Source organism: Chlorocebus sabaeus, chromosome 12, assembly GCF_047675955.1.
Source record: "Chlorocebus sabaeus isolate Y175 chromosome 12, mChlSab1.0.hap1, whole genome shotgun sequence".
Classification (NCBI taxonomy): domain Eukaryota; kingdom Metazoa; phylum Chordata; class Mammalia; order Primates; family Cercopithecidae; genus Chlorocebus; species Chlorocebus sabaeus.
The window spans coordinates 64,321,301-64,337,568 of NC_132915.1; the positions used below are offsets into that span (position 1 = coordinate 64,321,301).

Here is a 16,268-nt window from a genome sequence, read left to right on the forward strand (position 1 = left end):
TCAGCCTCTTGAGCAGCTAGGACTACAGGCATGTGCCACCACACCCAGCTAATCTTGTTCATTTTTTTGAGATGAGGTCTCCCTGTGTTGCCAGGCTGGTCTCAACTCCTGGCCTCAGGCAACCTGCCCACCTCGGTCTCCCAAAGTGCTGGAATTACAGGCATGAGCGACTGCGCTCAGCCCAGATCTAACTTTTAAATTGCTGTGGTTGACCAGGTGCAGTGACTCATTCCTGTAATACCAGCACTTTGGAGGCCAAGGCAGCGGGAGGACTGCTTGAGGCTAGGAGTTCAAAACCAGTCCGGGCAATATAGTGAGACTCTCCATCTCTACCAAACAAACAAACAAAAACAGTAGACAAGCCTGGTGACACAAGCCTGTAGTCCTAGCTACTTTGGAGACTGAGGTGGGAGGATCACTTGATCCCAGGAGTTGGAGGCTGCAAGGAGCTACAATTGTGCCACTGCACTCCAGCCTGGACGACAGAGGGAGAAACCCTTTCTCTACATTAGATACACAAATACCATTGTCTTACAACTGCCTACGGTATTCAGTACAGTAACATGCTGTAAGCATTGGAGCTTAGGAGCACCAGGCTATACCATATAGCCTAGGTGGGTAATAGGCTACACCATCTAGGTTTGTGAAAATATACTCTATGACATTTGCACAATGACAAAATTGCCTAGTGATTCATTTTGCAGAACATATCCCTGTTGTTAAGCAATGCATGACTTTTTTTTTGAGACAGAGTCTCGCTCTGTCACCCTGGCTGGAGTGCTGTGGCCGGATCTCAGCTCACCGCAAGCTCCACCTCCCGGGTTCACGCCATTCTGCCTCAGCCTCCCGAGTAGCTGGGACTACAGGCGCCCGCCACCTCGCCCGGCTAGTTTTTTGTATTTTTTAGTAGAGACGGGGTTTCACCATATTAGCCAGGATGGTCTCGATTTCCTGACCTCGTGATCCGCCCGTCTCGGCCTCCCAAAGTGCTGGGATTACAGGCTTGAGCCACCACGCCCGGCCAGCAATGCATGACTTTTTATGCTGACATAATTTACAAAGTTCAAGGAAAGAAAATGTTCACTGTCTGAGTTTATTTTCTGGCCCTTATTATTCATTTTATAATTATCATTGAAAATAATTTTGTCATATAATTTTTAAATTTGTTTTAATTTAATTTATTTATTTGAGATGGAGTCTCCCTCTGTCACTCAGACCAGACTGCAGTGGCACAATCTCTGCTCACTTGCCCAGGCTGGAGAGCAGTGGTGTGCCCGGCCATAAAGCATTTTTTTAAATGATCCACTTGAAAAATAAAAATGTGTTTCAGGCATGGTGGCTCACGCCTGCAATCCCAGCACGTTGGGAGGGTGAGGCAAGAGGATCGCTTGAGCCCAGGAGTTCAGGACCAGCTTGGGCAACATGGCAAAATACCGTCTTTACCAAAAATACAAAAAATTAGCCAGGTGTGATGGTACATGTCTGTGGTCTCAGTTACTCAAGAGGCTGAGTGGGAGGATTGCTTGAAGCTAGGAGGTAGAGGTTTCAGTGAGCCAAGATCAAGCCTCTGCACTCCAGCCTGGGCAACAGAATGAGACCCTGCCCCCACCCCCAAAAAAAGAAAGAAAACAAGAAAAATTTGGGTCTGGGCATGGTGGTTCACGCCTGTAATCCCAGCACTTTGGGATGCTGAGGTGGGCGGATCACCTGAGATCACGAGTTTGAGAGCAGCCTGGTCAACATGGTGAAACCTCATCTCTACTAAAAATACAAACATTAGCCAGGCGTGGTAGTGCGCATCTGTAATCCCAACTACTCTGGAGGCTGAGGCACGAGAATTGCTTAAACCCAGGAGGTGGAGGCTGCAGTGAGCCGAGATCGCACCACTGCACTCCAGCCTGGGCGACAGAGCAAGACTCCATCTCAAAAAAAAAAAGAAAGAAAAGAAAAGAAAGAAAAATTTGGGCCAGGTGCGATGGCTCACACCCGTAATCACAGCACTTTGAGAGGCTGAGGTGGGAGGATGGCTTGGGCCCAGGAGTTTGAGACCACCCTAACCAACATAGTGAGATTCCCATCTCTGCAAAAAATTAAAAAATTAGCGAGGCATGGGGGCATGTGTGCCTGTAGTCACAGCTACTTAAGAGGCTGCAGTGGGAAGATTGTTTGAGCCTGGGAGATAGAGGCAGCAGTAAGCCATGATTGCACCACTGCACCACTCCAGCCTGGGCAACAGAGTGAGACATTGTTTCAAAAAAAAAAAGAGAAAAGAAAGAAAAATGTTTTTTAAATGATCCAGGACAGGCAAGGTGGCTCACACTTGTAATCCTAGCACTTTGGGAGGGTGAGGCAGGCAGATTCCTTGAGGCCAGAAGTTCAAGACCAGCCTGGGCAACACCATGTCTCTACAAAAACAAAACAAAACAAAACAAAAAACAAAAAACAAATTAGCCGGGCATGGTGGTGTGTATCTGCAGTCCCAGGTACTCAGGAGGCTGATCCAAGAAGGTTGAGGCTGCAGTGAGCCATGATCTCACCACTGCACTCCTGACTGGGCAGCAGAGGGAGACCCTGTCTGAAACACACACACACACATCTACTTGGTGTCAGATATGCTAAGTATGCCACTGATTCCTTGTCAACAGTTAAAAATTGGGAGATTTCAAATGTTTAAAATCCTGATTTGTTAATTCCTTCGAAAAAAGATCTGGCAATAGTGCCCTGAGTTCTCTAAAGGCAGTAATCAGTTGGGGACCGCTTATCATTATTATATCTGGCCTGAACCCCTTATTTACACCAACTGTGCCAACTGGCTTAGATTCAAGGTTTCTATAACCCTGCTCTGTGTACCCAGACTGTCACTGAGTCATCAGCTAGACCACTGGACCCCAGCCGTTTTGGCACCAGGGACAAGTTTTGTGGAAGACAGTTTTTCCATGCACAGGAGTGCGGGAGAAGGGGATGGTTTTGGGATGAAACTGTTCCGCCTCAGATCATCAGGCATTGTGGTTTTTTTTGTTTTGTCTTTTTTTTTTTGACAGGGTCTTGCTCTGTCACCTAGGCTAGAGTGCAGCGGCTTGATCTCACCTAACTGCAACCTCTGCCTCCTGGGTTCAAGCAATTCTCATACCTCAGCCTCCCAAGTAGCTAGGATTACAGGCATGCGCCACCATGCCCAGCTAATTTTTGTATTTTCAGTAGAGAAGGTTTTTTTTTTTTTAACCATGTTGGCCAGGCTGGTCTTGAACTCCTGGCCTCAAGAGATCCGCCCACCTTGGCCTCCCAAAGTGCTGGGATTACAGGCATCAGCCACTGCACCTGGCCTAGATTCTCATAAGGAGCCCACAACCTATATCATATGCATGCACAATTCACAATAGGGTTCGTGGTCCTATGAGAATCTATCGCTGCACTGATCTGACAGGAGGTGGAGCTCAAGCAGTAATGCCAGGATGGAGAGTGGCTGTAAATACAAATGAAGCTTCCCTCCGTACTCTGCCGCTCACCCTTGCTCCTCCGCTGCTCACCTGCTGTGTGGCCCAGTTCCTAACAGGCCATGGACCAGTAGTGTTGGGGACCCTTGAACTAGACTATGACAACTCCCCTTGGTGAGGGTTTTTCCCTGTCCTGTCCTTCCCCCTCCTTTCAGGAAAAATAAGAAGACACACCCATATTTTATTTATTTATTTATTTTGAGATGGAGTCTTGCTCTGTCACTGAGGCTGGAGTGCAGTGGCGCGATCTCTGCTCACTGCAACCTCCGCCTCCCAGGTTGAAGCTATTCTCATGCCTCAGCCTCCTGAGTAGCTGGGATTACAGGTGCTGGCCACCACACCTGGCTAATTTTTGTTTTTGTTTTGTTTTGTGTTTTTTTGAGGCAGTGTCTTGCCTGTTTGCCCAGGCTGGAGTGCAGAGGCACAATCTCGGCTCACTGCAACCTCCACCTCCCAGGTTCCAGTGATTCTCCTGTCTCAGCCTCCCAAATAGCTGGGACTACAGGCGCCCGCCACCACACCTGGCTAATTTTTCTATTTTTAATAGAGACAAGGTTTAGCCATGTTGGTCAGGCTGGTCTCGAACTCTTGACCTTAGGTGATCCTCCCACCTCAGCCTCCCAAAGTGCTGGGATTACAGGCATGAGCCACTGATCTTGGCTTCATTCATTTATTTAACACACATGATGTACTGATTGCCTGTTTGTATGCCAGGCTCTGGAGATGAAAATGCGATGAATGGAACATGGTTTCCTGTCTGGCAGCTCTTGATCTAACTAGACAGACTACCCAGTGTATCCCAATTAAGAGACCATGAAAGGCTCTGTGGAACATTAAGAGACTGTGGAACAGGAGGAATACCTGCCTGCCTGGTGAAGTCATGGAAGACAAGAATGGGGAAAGGCTGTTCAACAGAAGGTATAGAGAGCGGCAGAAAACTGGTGAAATCTCCACCCTGCCTCTTACCTATTAATAACATACTTAACCTTCCTGAATTGCAGTTTCCTCATTCTTTGAAAGAGCTTAATTATATTACCCTTTTGGGTCATTTCAACTATTCATTAATTTCATTCAACAACGATTCATTGAGTGCCTGTTATCGCCAGGTGCCATGTGCTATGCTCGGTTCTGGAAGCAAAATGGTAAAGAAAAAAGAGGTGGCTCTGGCCCTTGTGGAATTTAGGACCAGCCTAGCTCAAGGGTCTCCAACCCCTGGCCACAGGCCAGCACTAGCCTATGGCCTATTAGGCTCCGGGCCACATAGCACGAGGTGGGCAGCGAGGCCAGCAATCATTACCGCCTAAGCTCCGCTTCCTGTCAGATGAGCACGGCATTAGATTCTCATAGGTGCGCGAACCATATTGTGAACTGCGCATGGGAGGGATCTAGGTTGCGTGCTCCTCGTGAGAATCTAATGCTTGATGATCTGAGGTGGAACGGTTTCATCCGGAAACCATCCCTCCACCCCGCTTCGTCCGTGGAAAAATTGTCTTCCACGAAACCGGTCCCTGATGCCAAAAAGGTCGATTGGGGACTGCTTGTCTAGTGGTATTGAAGAAAGTGAAATTGTGGTACTAAAAAATAAATTTGAAGTTGAATTAAGGGTTCTGAATGATGGAACACACTTGAGCTGAGACCTGAAGGTTGTGTAGAACCCAGCTATGCAGAAAGGGAATGCAGCAGCGTGTCAGGGAGAGAGTCAATGTAATTTCAACTGTCTGGTTTATAGTAGTAGTCGCTCAGGTTAAAAAAATCACTAGAGTCCGTCGTGGTGGCATGTGCCTGTACCCCGGAGGCTGAAGCGGGCGGATCCCTTGAGTCCAGGAGTTTAAGACCAGCCTAGACAAGAGAGCGATCCGCCGTTCAAAAAAAAAAAAAAAAAAAAAAATCACTAATACGTAGGCACGGTTCTGAGTATTTTGCTTGAGTGATTCCATTTAATCATCATAGCTCTTGAAGTAAGTGCTTATTTTCATTCCTCAGAGTGGAAAAGAAGGCACGGAGAGACAGAAGTTTCCCAAGGTCACCGCTCTTGAGTACAGGAGGCAAGATTCTAGCCCAAGCAGAGTCCGTAAGTTGTGTACCAGCTACACAATGAATGGTGGCTACTAAAGCGTTTGCCAGATGCAGAGGGAGGTAGAAGAGGAGGCATTCTCTTTTCTCAGGAATGCTCCATATTTGAAGAGTAATGAGCACACTTCATAGCAAGGCCAAGAACAGAGTAAAGATGCCCGCGCATAAAAAGCAGCCGCGGTGACCGGGCGCGGTGTCACGCCTGTAATCCCAGCACTTTGGGAGGGCGAGGTGGACCGATCGCTTGACACCCGGAGTTCGAGACCAGCCTGGACAACAAGTGAAAAATCCATCTCTACAAAAAAACACAGTTCAGCCGGCCATGATCGCGCACGCCCGCGGTCACAGTTACTTGGAAGCGTGAGGTGAGGGATCGCGTGAGCCCGGGGAGGTCGAGGATGCAGTTAGCCGCGACAGCAGTGTGCGACCCTGTCTGAGGAACAAAAATCAGCCGCGCTGAGAATGAGCCCCGTGTGGTTAGTGCGCCAAGACGCACTGCCTGCGTAACTAGAAGAGCTGACGGACTACGACCCCGCACCACGCCGCTCAGCGGGACACGCTTCTTGGCGGACTTTACAGTGGGAAGGGGGAACGTCTAAGTGCTTACGCACGTGGCACTCTCTGCCCGCGGTCCGGGGACTTTCCCCTAGGCAGTGGCGGAGGAACACAGTCCCCAGTTTGTAGCCTAGGATACAGGCCTTCAGCACGATCCACGTTACAACTGGCATAGGTGCTACTTTATAGCCCTAAAAGAGATTTTATTTTTAGATTAGGGTGAGAAAGTTGGTGGCGTGAGAGAAAAACAAACCGTTTTTGGGCATAACTTTCTAAGACTATAGGTTTCCAGAGGCTTTGTGGCTAGCAGAATAGCTTAATAGATAAGGAATGAGCAAATGCAGGAAAGCTGCAATGACACTGTCTTATGCAAATATGTTCTGGCCCCGCCCCACGAGGGGTGGGCGTGGCCTCCCCGGGAGGCCCGTAGCGGGCCTGCTCGCGTGCGCGTGCGCGTGCGCATTGTGGCGGCCGGTCAACGCCGGACCGCTTCGGCACAGCCCGCCCCATCCCTCCACCCGTGGGCTGGCAATGGCGGGCCCAGTTTCGCTCTTCGGTATGGTTGGGCTGCTGCTTGTGTCTGCGCTGCCCGGGGTCCTAGGAGACCGCGCCAGTCCCGACCTCCGGGCACACCCAGGTATCAGCGAGGGCTGCTGGAGCAGGGCCAGGACTGCGCACCGATCCCAGGCCCCACCCAACTCGGCTGACTTCCCTGTGTCCTCCCTCCGCAGGGAACGCAGCCCACCCCGGCTCTGGGGCCACGGAACCCCGACGGCGACCACCGCTCAAGGACCAGCGCGAGCGGGCCCGGGCCGGGTCGCTGCCTCTGGGGGCGCTTTACACCGCGGCCGTCGTGGCTTTTGTGCTGTACAAGTGTTTGCAGGTGCGGGACCGCTGGGGGTGGGGATGCCCTGAGCCCGAATCTCCCACGGGGGCGCCAGGGTTCTAAGAGCAAGACACAGCTTCCCCTTCTGTAAAATAAAGACAAATGGTCCGTTGGCCTTCCAATATTATGAGGTTATTTTGAGGATCCAGGGAGGTAATGGATGTGAAGAGCGTGTGGTGAACTGTAAATAAATAATGACCATCACATTTAGTTCTCCCACAATCCAGTGAAGAGTAGTCACTTGCTCCAGGTCACCCAGCGCTGGCAACTACTGGAGCTGGGATTTGAACCCAGCTAGCAGTGTCCATGCTACAAGAGTGGGGCTACCTTGGCACAGGAGGTTGATTGCTGCAGCGTGTTTCTAGAGTTCCAGATATGAAGTGGTCTTATGTTCTCCTTGGGAAGGAGGCCCTGAAATGTGAGTTGACAGTACATTTTGAAAAGTAGTACCTTCCAGGGCTGTGTCTTTAGCCCTGACCCTATTACGTAGTTGCATTATAAAATAGAACCGATGGAACCAGTTTAGATGCATGGAACTAGAAGAGATTGCTAATAATGACCCCAGGTAGATGTGACAGGCTAGGATGAATGACTGAATTTAATGATGAACTTTGAGGACAGACTAGTAAATTCTATTCTTGGACCTGAGTACAGTCTGGAAGAAACATAAAGTAGCAGCAACTCTTACGAAAGAGATTTAGGCATTCCAGTTGACTGAGTTCACTGTGGGATGTGACAAGCCACTTCCCAAATCAGTGCTGGGAACATGGCACTGTGCTTCACCTGTTGATTAGAATGCCCCTGGAGAATTGTATTCGCCTCAGGGCACTGCTTTAAGAGCACTACATGTTCAGTAAACCACCAGAGAAAACCACCATCAGTGAGCACTGACTGTAAAGACTGAAGTTATTAAACCAGAAAAGACTCAGGAAAGGGGGTGAGGGTGTGGCCATTGTCTTCAAATTCCTGAGGGGCTGTCACATTGAGGAGACATTATTTTGGAAGGCTCCAGTAAGCACTATGGAAAGAAGATACATAAAGGACAAATTTTGGCTTTATGCACTAACTGTCTAACAACCAGGGTTTTTGTTTTTGTTTTTTGAGACGGAGTCTCCCTGTGTCACCCAGGCTGGAGTGCAGCAGCGCGATCTCAGCTCACTGCAACCTCCGCCTCCCAGGTTCAAGCGATTCTCCTGCCTCAGCCTCTCAAGTAGCTGGAATTACAGGCACCTGCCACCATGCTAGCTAATTTTTGTATTTTTAGTAGAGACGGGGTTTCACCATGTTGGCCAGGCTGGTCTCAAACTCCTGACCTCAGGTGATCCACCCACCTCAGCCTTCCAAAGTGCTGGGATTACAGGTGTGAGCCACCGCGCCCAGCCACCAGAGCTATATTCAAACCGGAGAGAGTTGCTCATTCCTGGACGTGTTTTTCAGTAAACTGAATGACCGTGTGTGGGACATAGGACATGTTGCTTCATGTGCTGGGTGAGGAGCTAGATAGACTAGAATTGCTATTCTCTGAGCTAAAAACCCAATCACTGTCTCCACCTCAAATTGCACTCTCTCCTGGCTGGCTCTGGAGACTGAGGTGATGGAGCAGAACCTTGTTGCTTCAGTACTGCCCTTTCCTTCTTCCACAACAGGGGAAAGATGAAACTGCGGTTCTCCACAAGGAGGCAAGCAAGCAGCAGCCACTGCAGTCAGGTGGGTTTAGCAGAAGTCTGTGCTGGGTAGGGGGAGATTAGGGGACAGCAGAAGATAGCACTTCTGCCCCCCTTTTTTGCCTTATCCCCAGAGCAACAGCTGGCCCAGTTGACACAACAGCTGGCCCAGACGGAGCAGCACCTGAACAACCTGATGGCCCAGCTGGACCCGCTTTTTGACCGGTGAGGAGAGCAATGATTCTGTTAATTTTTGGGGAATTTGTGGCAGGAGGGAGGAATGGGGACATAGGTTGGGAGCCACTGAGTGGACATTTCTTCAGTGTGACTACTCTGGCTGGAGCCCAGCAGGAGCTTCTGAACATGAAGCTACGGACCATCCACAAGCTGCTGCAAGACAGCAAGCCGGACAAGGGTATGGAGGCTTCAGAATCAGGTGAAGGCTTGGGAGGCGAGTCTGCTGGAGGTGGAGACAAAGTCTCTGAAACTGGAACATTCCTGATCTCTCCCCACACAGAGACCAGCAGACCTCTTCCTGAGGACTTTTGTTTAAAGGAGGACGAGGAGGAGGTTGGTGACAGTCAGGACCGGGAGGAGCCCACAAACTGGACCACAGAGACATGGAACCTATCTACTTCCCGGGAGGTGGAGCGGGGGCTACGGAGAAGGTGCAGCCAGACTGTGGCAGAGGGCCCCAGTCACAGCCCTGGCTGGGAAGGAGGGACGATAGCTGAAGGTTGAGTAAAACAAAGTCTGTTTTTGTGATGGGGTGCTCCTGTGTGTTTTTTCCATCCTAGCTGGTTGTACACACCCATACTAGGTGCCTAAGGACAACTGGGTCTTCTTGAAGAGCTGTCCTTATTAGGACAAAAAGAGGCTGCCTTCCAGTGTGACAGCAGAGAAGATAGAGGGAGCTCCAGCTCTTTTCCTTGTATTCCTGAAGCCACCAGCATGTCTGTGTTTAGGGCCCCAAAATCCCTTTTCTCATAGCAAAACTGAGACAGAAGTGTCTTTCCCCAAAAAAAGAAAAAAACTTTACTCAAATCCAGTGGAAAAATAAATGATAGAAACTACACACAACATAAAAATAGCCACATTTACAAAGCTGCAGCCTTGATAAATGATGGGCCATGGACACAGCACGGAGCTTATCAGTCCCAAATCCCCTCATCTGTGTTAGGGGCTGGTTCCGTTGGGTCAGACTTGGTTTCCTGATTCTTCTTTTTTAGTAAAATTTCTTAATTATTTTTTCTTAAATAGAGACAGGGTCTCACTCACTGTGTTGCCCAGGCTGGTCTTGAACTCCTGGGCTCAAACGATCCTCCCACTGCTGCTTCCCAAAGTGCTGGGATTACAGGCATGAGCCACTGTGCCTGGTCGTGATTTTTAAGAGTTGGTCAGGTGATCTTGAGTAGCTTGGTCCAGGGAAACACAAAGTGACCTTTGTCAAATCATGAAGGGTTCTGTTTTGTTCAGTACTGAAGAAGATTCCTTTGTACTCCTGGCTGTGACCTATCCCTGAGGTATCCTGAGTTCTGGAATCTGTAAGATTCCTCTAGTTTTTCTGGCTGCTGTGGAGAGAAGACAGTTCAGACACTGGCATGAGTGCTGTTTTTCAGACAAAATCATCTGTGGGGTTGGTGGCTGGGGTGTGCCAGACCAATGTAAGGCACGAGACAGGAACTGCCTGTTTCCTGCTTGTGGGCCTCATCACAGCACCCTTCCTGAGGGAAGACACAACTTACCTGATAGCCCAAGTTAGACTGTGGTACCAGTGTGACAGCTCCTCCTGGTCTGTGGACATAAGCAGTAGCTTCTCATGAGGGAAGGACAGCTAGAGAGAGACCACCTCTTAGCGCATGGCTCAGAAAGGTCCAGGCTAAAGCTGAAGCCCTTGCTGTTTCCATGGAGCTAATTCGGGGATGAGACAATTACTAGGTATGAAGCCTGAGCCCCAGCTATCCTCTCAATGTAGATGGTGCTGTTCCTATGAAAAGGGACCCAGAACAGGGAGATAAACCAGCCCATAAGCATCTGAGACATATTTTGGGTCTAGGGTTCCCACCTATTACTTACACTGAGCAACCCACCACAAGGGCCTCCTGAGTGGCCAAAGACCCTGCTGAGTTGACAATGGGCCATGGGGTAGAGGCCCTTGCAGGCAAAGGTGCCACTCTGCAGCAGGTGCAGTGGCGGTCGAGGCTTGGCCATGAGGAGCACATCAGTGAAGAGGAAGAACATGCGGGGCCGAGGGTCCCCATGGGGAGGCACCACCAACAGCCAGCCCTGGCGTAGGAACCAGCGCCCTGGGAGATGGGAGCGCTGTTATTCTAGGGCAGCTTCAGGATCCATGGGAATAAGAGGAAAGGGAAGCTAAGAAAACAGGGGTTATGTGCTGGGTCAATACAGGAAGAAGGGTGAGTAAGAAAAGAGCAGCTGGTTGGCATTTGGAGAGTTAAAAATAAAAGATGGGGCAGTTGAGGTTTGAGGGAGAAGTAGGCAGGCTACCTGAGGTCAGCCCCTTTGCCTGGCGTCCACTGAGCAGAGCCTGGACACGCCGAAGGTGCTGGTCATTCTTCTGTTTCTGACCAATAGTGTGGACTCTCTGGGCAGTCTCACTTATCAGTCGGGCAGCCCCTGGAATAACATCTCCCACACCTTACTCCCCATAAAACTTTGACTTTGGGTGGCATGGTTGTGAAAGAGGCTATTCTGGAGGGGACCAGGGTCAGGGTCTGACTTCTTGAAGAAAAGGCAGAGCAGTAGGGATACTGCATACATGTCAGTGGAAGATAGGGTCATACCAGACATTGTTGGAGGTCAGAGTCAGAAAGGGATACAGGAAAGGAAGCCTCCAGCCTGCATTGCAGAGAAGCAAGAACCTACGTGTGAGCTGTTGATGGTCAGGGCTGTTGGGACCTGTGTTTTCAGCCAAAGCAACGACGAGATTCTCATACCTGGAATTCAACCGTGGGAAGTCTGAGGGGAAGCACAGCCAGGCAAAACTCCCCCTGCCTGATGTGCAGATCACCCTCTACCCATACTTCAATTGCAAGGCCAGGAAAGATCTGCTTCTGGCTACTGTATCCCCTTCTTTCATGTAGGACTCAGAACCAGGGCTCACACCACACAGCCCTCTTCCATCGCGCACTGAAGTATCAGTGGCAGACTAGCCATAGTTCAGGAGGCCAGACTGGAAGATGAAAGTTTATCAACCCAAGGAGGATGCTACAGATAGCCTGACTATAGCCCTTAACTCAGGCTTAACCCAGAGACAGAAATTCTAAGCCAGGCCAGCCCCTCATCTGAAACTTTTCCAGAAACCGTGCCTCAGGCCCTAGTGAGGCCCCCCTCACTTCAATGTAAAGTTCCACAGTTTCAGCTGAGGGCCTCAGGCCGCAGACCCTCAGTACTCCAATGGGTTCACATTTACTCTTGCAAAAGGTTTTTAGAAGCAATTTGGCTCAGGGTCCAGGCAGGGCTTTGGGATCGACCCCAAGACATCCCACAAAGCTGAGGGCCGCAGTCATACAATCTCAAAGAGAGAGGCGGCTGGAATCAAGGGAAGTTCACTCACTGCTGGAGCCGCTGCAGAGGCAGAGGGAGTAGGTCCTGGAGCTGAAGGCCCCCAAACTCAGGGCGGCTTTCCTGAAGCCGCACAAACCTCCGGAAACCTTTATTTTTCTTTAGCTGCTCCTGGAGGGAGAAAGGATTGGAAGCAGGGAGACAAGCCACTCCTTATATTGCATTCATCTGTATCCACATTCCCAGCCTTCAGTAAGCTGTGCGCTCCTAAGAGAAACTCTGTCTCCCTACAGGGAACTTACCACAGAGCTGAGCACCCAGAGGGCTCTATAAATGCAGGAAATGTATAAAGTTTGGGTCTCCAGATGAAGGGGAAAGGTAAGGGGCAAGATTTGACGTCATCTCCAGGTTACCTGCAGGGTAGTCTGGGATCTCTCCGAGTTGGCAGCAAATTGGTTATAGAGCTCCAAGTGGCGGCAGAAGCCCTCCAGCCCTTGGCCCCAGCATCCTCCTTCCAGGTAGGGAAGCAGCTCCCTGTGTGGGCGAGGACAGCAAAAGGGCAGCTCTAGAGCCACTCAAGCACCACCTCATTTAGTTCTCATGAGAATTAATAGCACTAATAGTAGTGCTATTACCCCATTGTACAGATGGAGAACAAGGGCATGCTAAAGGCACTGGGCCAAGGCCACAGGTGAGGTAACTGGCGGACTCCAAATAGAACCTGATACAACCTGAGTCTGACTCCAAGCTCTGTGCACGGCCACAGGCCAGGACTCTCCCTCCTTTCCTCTCCCTGTGCCCCTTCCACTTACTGGCTGGCGCCGTAGATGAGCTCCCAGGAGCCAAACAGGGCCTGGCGCTCAGGTGGTCGCAGGGTCCCCTTGGCTTTCAGGATCCCCAAAAAGTACTGCGGAAGGAAAGAATATTGGTTCCTAGCCCGGAGGAAGAGGAGGCTAACGCCAAGCTCCCCCAGAAACCGCAGAAGTCTGCCCAGGCTCCCTGCATGCAGAGGGATAGTCCAAGACCACCCTATTCCGGGTTACCGACCTCGTAGAGACCCTCCCACACCCTGGGGTCCCTGTTCCATAATGGGAGTGTGTGCCAGGTCCCGCACCGTGGCCACCAGCCCCAGCTGTTCTTGGTAGCGCCGCTCAGTCTCTAGCAGCTCCCGGGCGGTGCGAGCGCGTTTCCGCTCCCAGCGGGCACGCTGCTCTTGCACCGGGGACCGCACACCCGGGTAGTGGATCTCCATGCCTGGCTAGGGGATAGACACTTCCGGCTGCAACCCCCAGCAGATTCAAATCCCAACCGCTCTAGGGCGGGAGCCGCGGAGGCGGGGCCGGGGAGGGCAGCGCGCAGGAATGAGCATGCGCGGCGGCCGGCCGGACCGCGCAGGGTCTCTTTCGTCCTGCCCCACCGCCAGGGCGGCGCCTTAGGTGCGCGGCGCCGGCAGGGGCAGGGGCAGGGCGGGGTGGGGCAGCTGTGGGGCCCTCCTCTGAGTGGCACTATGTTGGAGCAGCAGCCTGAACTTTCAGTCAGGAGACAGGCTGCAGATGCTGGCAGGAACTTAGTGTCCTATCTGGAGAATTGGATGGGGGTGGGGCGCGATCATTACAGTATACATTCTGTCCTGGGCCCATGCCGAATACCAGGGGGTCGGTTGTTCCCAGAATTGGCTAGGAAAAGGTATAGCTATTTGAAGGAATGATATGAAAGTATTAAAAATGGTGTTGTGAAGAAGCTATTAATATGGGAAAACACACATAGTAAGTATATTGCTGACAGGAAAAAAGCAGGCTACAAAGGTGTATAATATCCCCTTTGAAAAAAAAAAAAGAAAAAGTAAAATACATATAAAATGTTTGAAGGCGAAACAAGCAAAAGTTAACTGTGTGGCCGGCACGAGAGCTCACACCTGTAATTCCAGCACTTTGGGAGGCAGAGGCGGGAGCATCGCCTGAGCCCAGGAGTTCGAGACTCCATCCCTCCAAAAAGAAAAAGAAAAAAAAAAAAAGTTAACTGTGGTTTTCATCTCTGGGTAATGAAATTGAAGATAATTTGTTTAACAAATGTGTATTAAGTACCTAATCTGTATCTGTGCCAGGCACTGGATCACTGAAGCTAAAGGATGAACGGGACAGACAGGGCGATTTTTAAAATTCCCGTATACTTCTGCCTTTCCCAAGTGCTCTACATTAAGCATGCATTACTTTGTAGTTAGAAAAAAAAAGTTATAAAAAAACAAAATGTCAGAAACTTTAGGCCCCCTCCCTACTGTTTTGGACTCCTAGGAATCTGGACCCTGAGCCAAGAACCAGGGGATTGTCAAGGTTCTGAGGTCCCCACCACCTCCCCACCAGCTCTGACATTCCAAGAATTCTAAGAAAGAAAGAATGCTGGGCTTAGACCAGGGAGGAATAACTTGAAGCGCTTGGTTGAAGGAAGGGGAGAGTTTGGATCAGACTGTACGTTGGGCTTATGTCCCAAGGAAACTGGTAGTGATACCAAATAGGTAGAGGACTGGTTACACTGTCTCAAGTGAATGTGAGACAGTCCACACACTAAGAGCTCGAACATAGAAGAGGACAGATAATCCTGTGGTAATTGGTGTCACTGTGAGCCCAGGTGATGAGAGTAGACCACAACACCTGGGGTGCAGTTGGTGATGGGTATGTTTGTGAATGCTGCCAGTGTGTGTTAGTGATTTGGGTGGGTGGGAGGGGGTGGAGAATAGAGCCTCCTGTAAGCATCAGTTGGCGAAGAGGGCAAAGCCTAGAGGACACACTGAAAACAGTTGGCGACAACTAATTCCCTGGGGACCAAGTTTCCCACAGAGCAAGTCAGGCATACCACACTCTACCTGGAACAGCTGCTAAACTCTTCTCCCACAGCCAAAGATAGGAGGGGCCAACAGGAGGAGGTTCAGAGGGTAGTCAATAACCCCTTTATTCTTTATCCTCAAATTTTGCTTTCAACCCGATGGATGCTGGAGAAGCCCTAGGGATGCTTTGAACAACAATCATCAGTCATTCAACAAAATTAGGCTGAGTGTGGTGGTTCACGCCTGTAATCCCAGCACTTTGGGAGGCCAAGGTAGGCAGATCACCTAAGGTCGGCAGTTACAGTTACAATGGCTGTGTGCTTCTTTATGTGTTGTCGGAGACCAGCCTGACCAACATGGTGAAACCCTGTCTCTGCTAAAAATACAAAATTAACCGGGCATGGTGGCACATGCCTGTAATCCCAGCTACTTGGGAGGCTGAGGCAGGAGAATCTCTTGAACCCAGGAGGCAGAGGTTGCAGTGAGCTGAGATTGTGCCATTGCACTCCAGCCTGAGTAACAAGAGCGAAACTCCATCTCAGAAAAAAAAAAATTAAATGCCAATCATGTGCCAGGTCCTGTGCTAGGCATGAAGATGAAATGGTGGACAAGAGAAATATGACTCCTGCCCATAGGGAGCTTACACTCCAGCATGGCAGATACAGTAAGGAGTCACCATAAAATGAGGAAACATTACAAGGGACATGTAGGCTTCTACACAATCATGCAGTGAAGGGACTGATCCTAGTGTAGGAGTCAGGGAAGGCTTCTCAAAGGAAGTGATATGTGGACTGATGACCTGAAGGATGAATAAAACCCGGCTAGGCAGAGCTGGGCACTGGCAGCAGGGGAAGTGGAAAAAAGAGTCAAACAGCATGGACAAAGGCCTGGACACACACATATGCAAGCATACGATGAATTTAAGGAACTGCTAGACGTTCTGTAAGATGAGAGCATGGACTGCAAGGGAGAGAGCGATGACAAAGGAGACTGGAGAGGTAGACAGAGGCCAAACTTAGAAGTAATTTATATCAGTAAAATGTGATATAAGTAATAATAAATTCAAAGTGGCTAAACATTAAGATAATTTATTAACTCATGCAACTGAAAAGTCCAGAAGCAGGTGGGCCCTAGTGTTGGCCTAATCCAGCAGCTCAATCACGTTACCAAGGACCTCTTTCCACCACTCCACCGTGCCTTCCATAGTTTTACCTTCATCTTAAGGCTGGCTTCCATTGTGGATACAAGAT

At 50.1% G+C, this 16,268-nt stretch overlaps 2 protein-coding genes across 10 annotated transcripts; one reads left to right on the forward strand and one right to left on the reverse strand.

Moving 5' to 3' along the window:
* Positions 1-6,558: 6,558 nt before the first annotated feature.
* CCDC107 (coiled-coil domain containing 107) lies at positions 6,559-9,437 on the forward strand. Of its 3 annotated transcripts, none has more exons than XM_007968821.3 (6): positions 6,559-6,759; positions 6,854-7,005; positions 8,655-8,715; positions 8,807-8,897; positions 8,996-9,108; positions 9,190-9,437. In XM_007968821.3, exons 1-6 carry the CDS (start codon positions 6,654-6,656, stop codon positions 9,411-9,413), a joined length of 747 nt encoding a protein of 248 aa, XP_007967012.2. In that variant the 5' UTR covers positions 6,559-6,653; the 3' UTR covers positions 9,414-9,437. The 3 variants fall into 3 exon arrangements, with proteins under 3 accessions (XP_007967012.2, XP_007967013.2, XP_007967014.2); XM_007968822.3 differs by having other exon boundaries at positions 8,996-9,087; XM_007968823.3 differs by lacking the exon at positions 8,996-9,108.
* ARHGEF39 (Rho guanine nucleotide exchange factor 39) lies at positions 8,904-13,530 on the reverse strand. Of its 7 annotated transcripts, none has more exons than XM_007968816.3 (9): positions 13,312-13,526; positions 13,010-13,104; positions 12,611-12,731; positions 12,250-12,368; positions 11,559-11,629; positions 11,181-11,309; positions 10,749-10,978; positions 10,418-10,506; positions 8,904-10,243 (listed from the first exon to the last, which is right to left on the reverse strand). In XM_007968816.3, exons 1-9 carry the CDS (start codon positions 13,447-13,449, stop codon positions 10,228-10,230), a joined length of 1,008 nt encoding a protein of 335 aa, XP_007967007.1. In that variant the 5' UTR covers positions 13,450-13,526; the 3' UTR covers positions 8,904-10,227. The 7 variants fall into 7 exon arrangements, with proteins under 7 accessions (XP_007967007.1, XP_007967008.1, XP_007967006.1 ...); XM_007968817.3 differs by having other exon boundaries at positions 9,681-10,240; positions 13,312-13,530; XM_007968815.3 differs by having other exon boundaries at positions 9,681-10,240; positions 10,418-10,583; positions 13,312-13,530.
* Between the last annotated feature and the right edge of the window lie 2,738 nt (positions 13,531-16,268).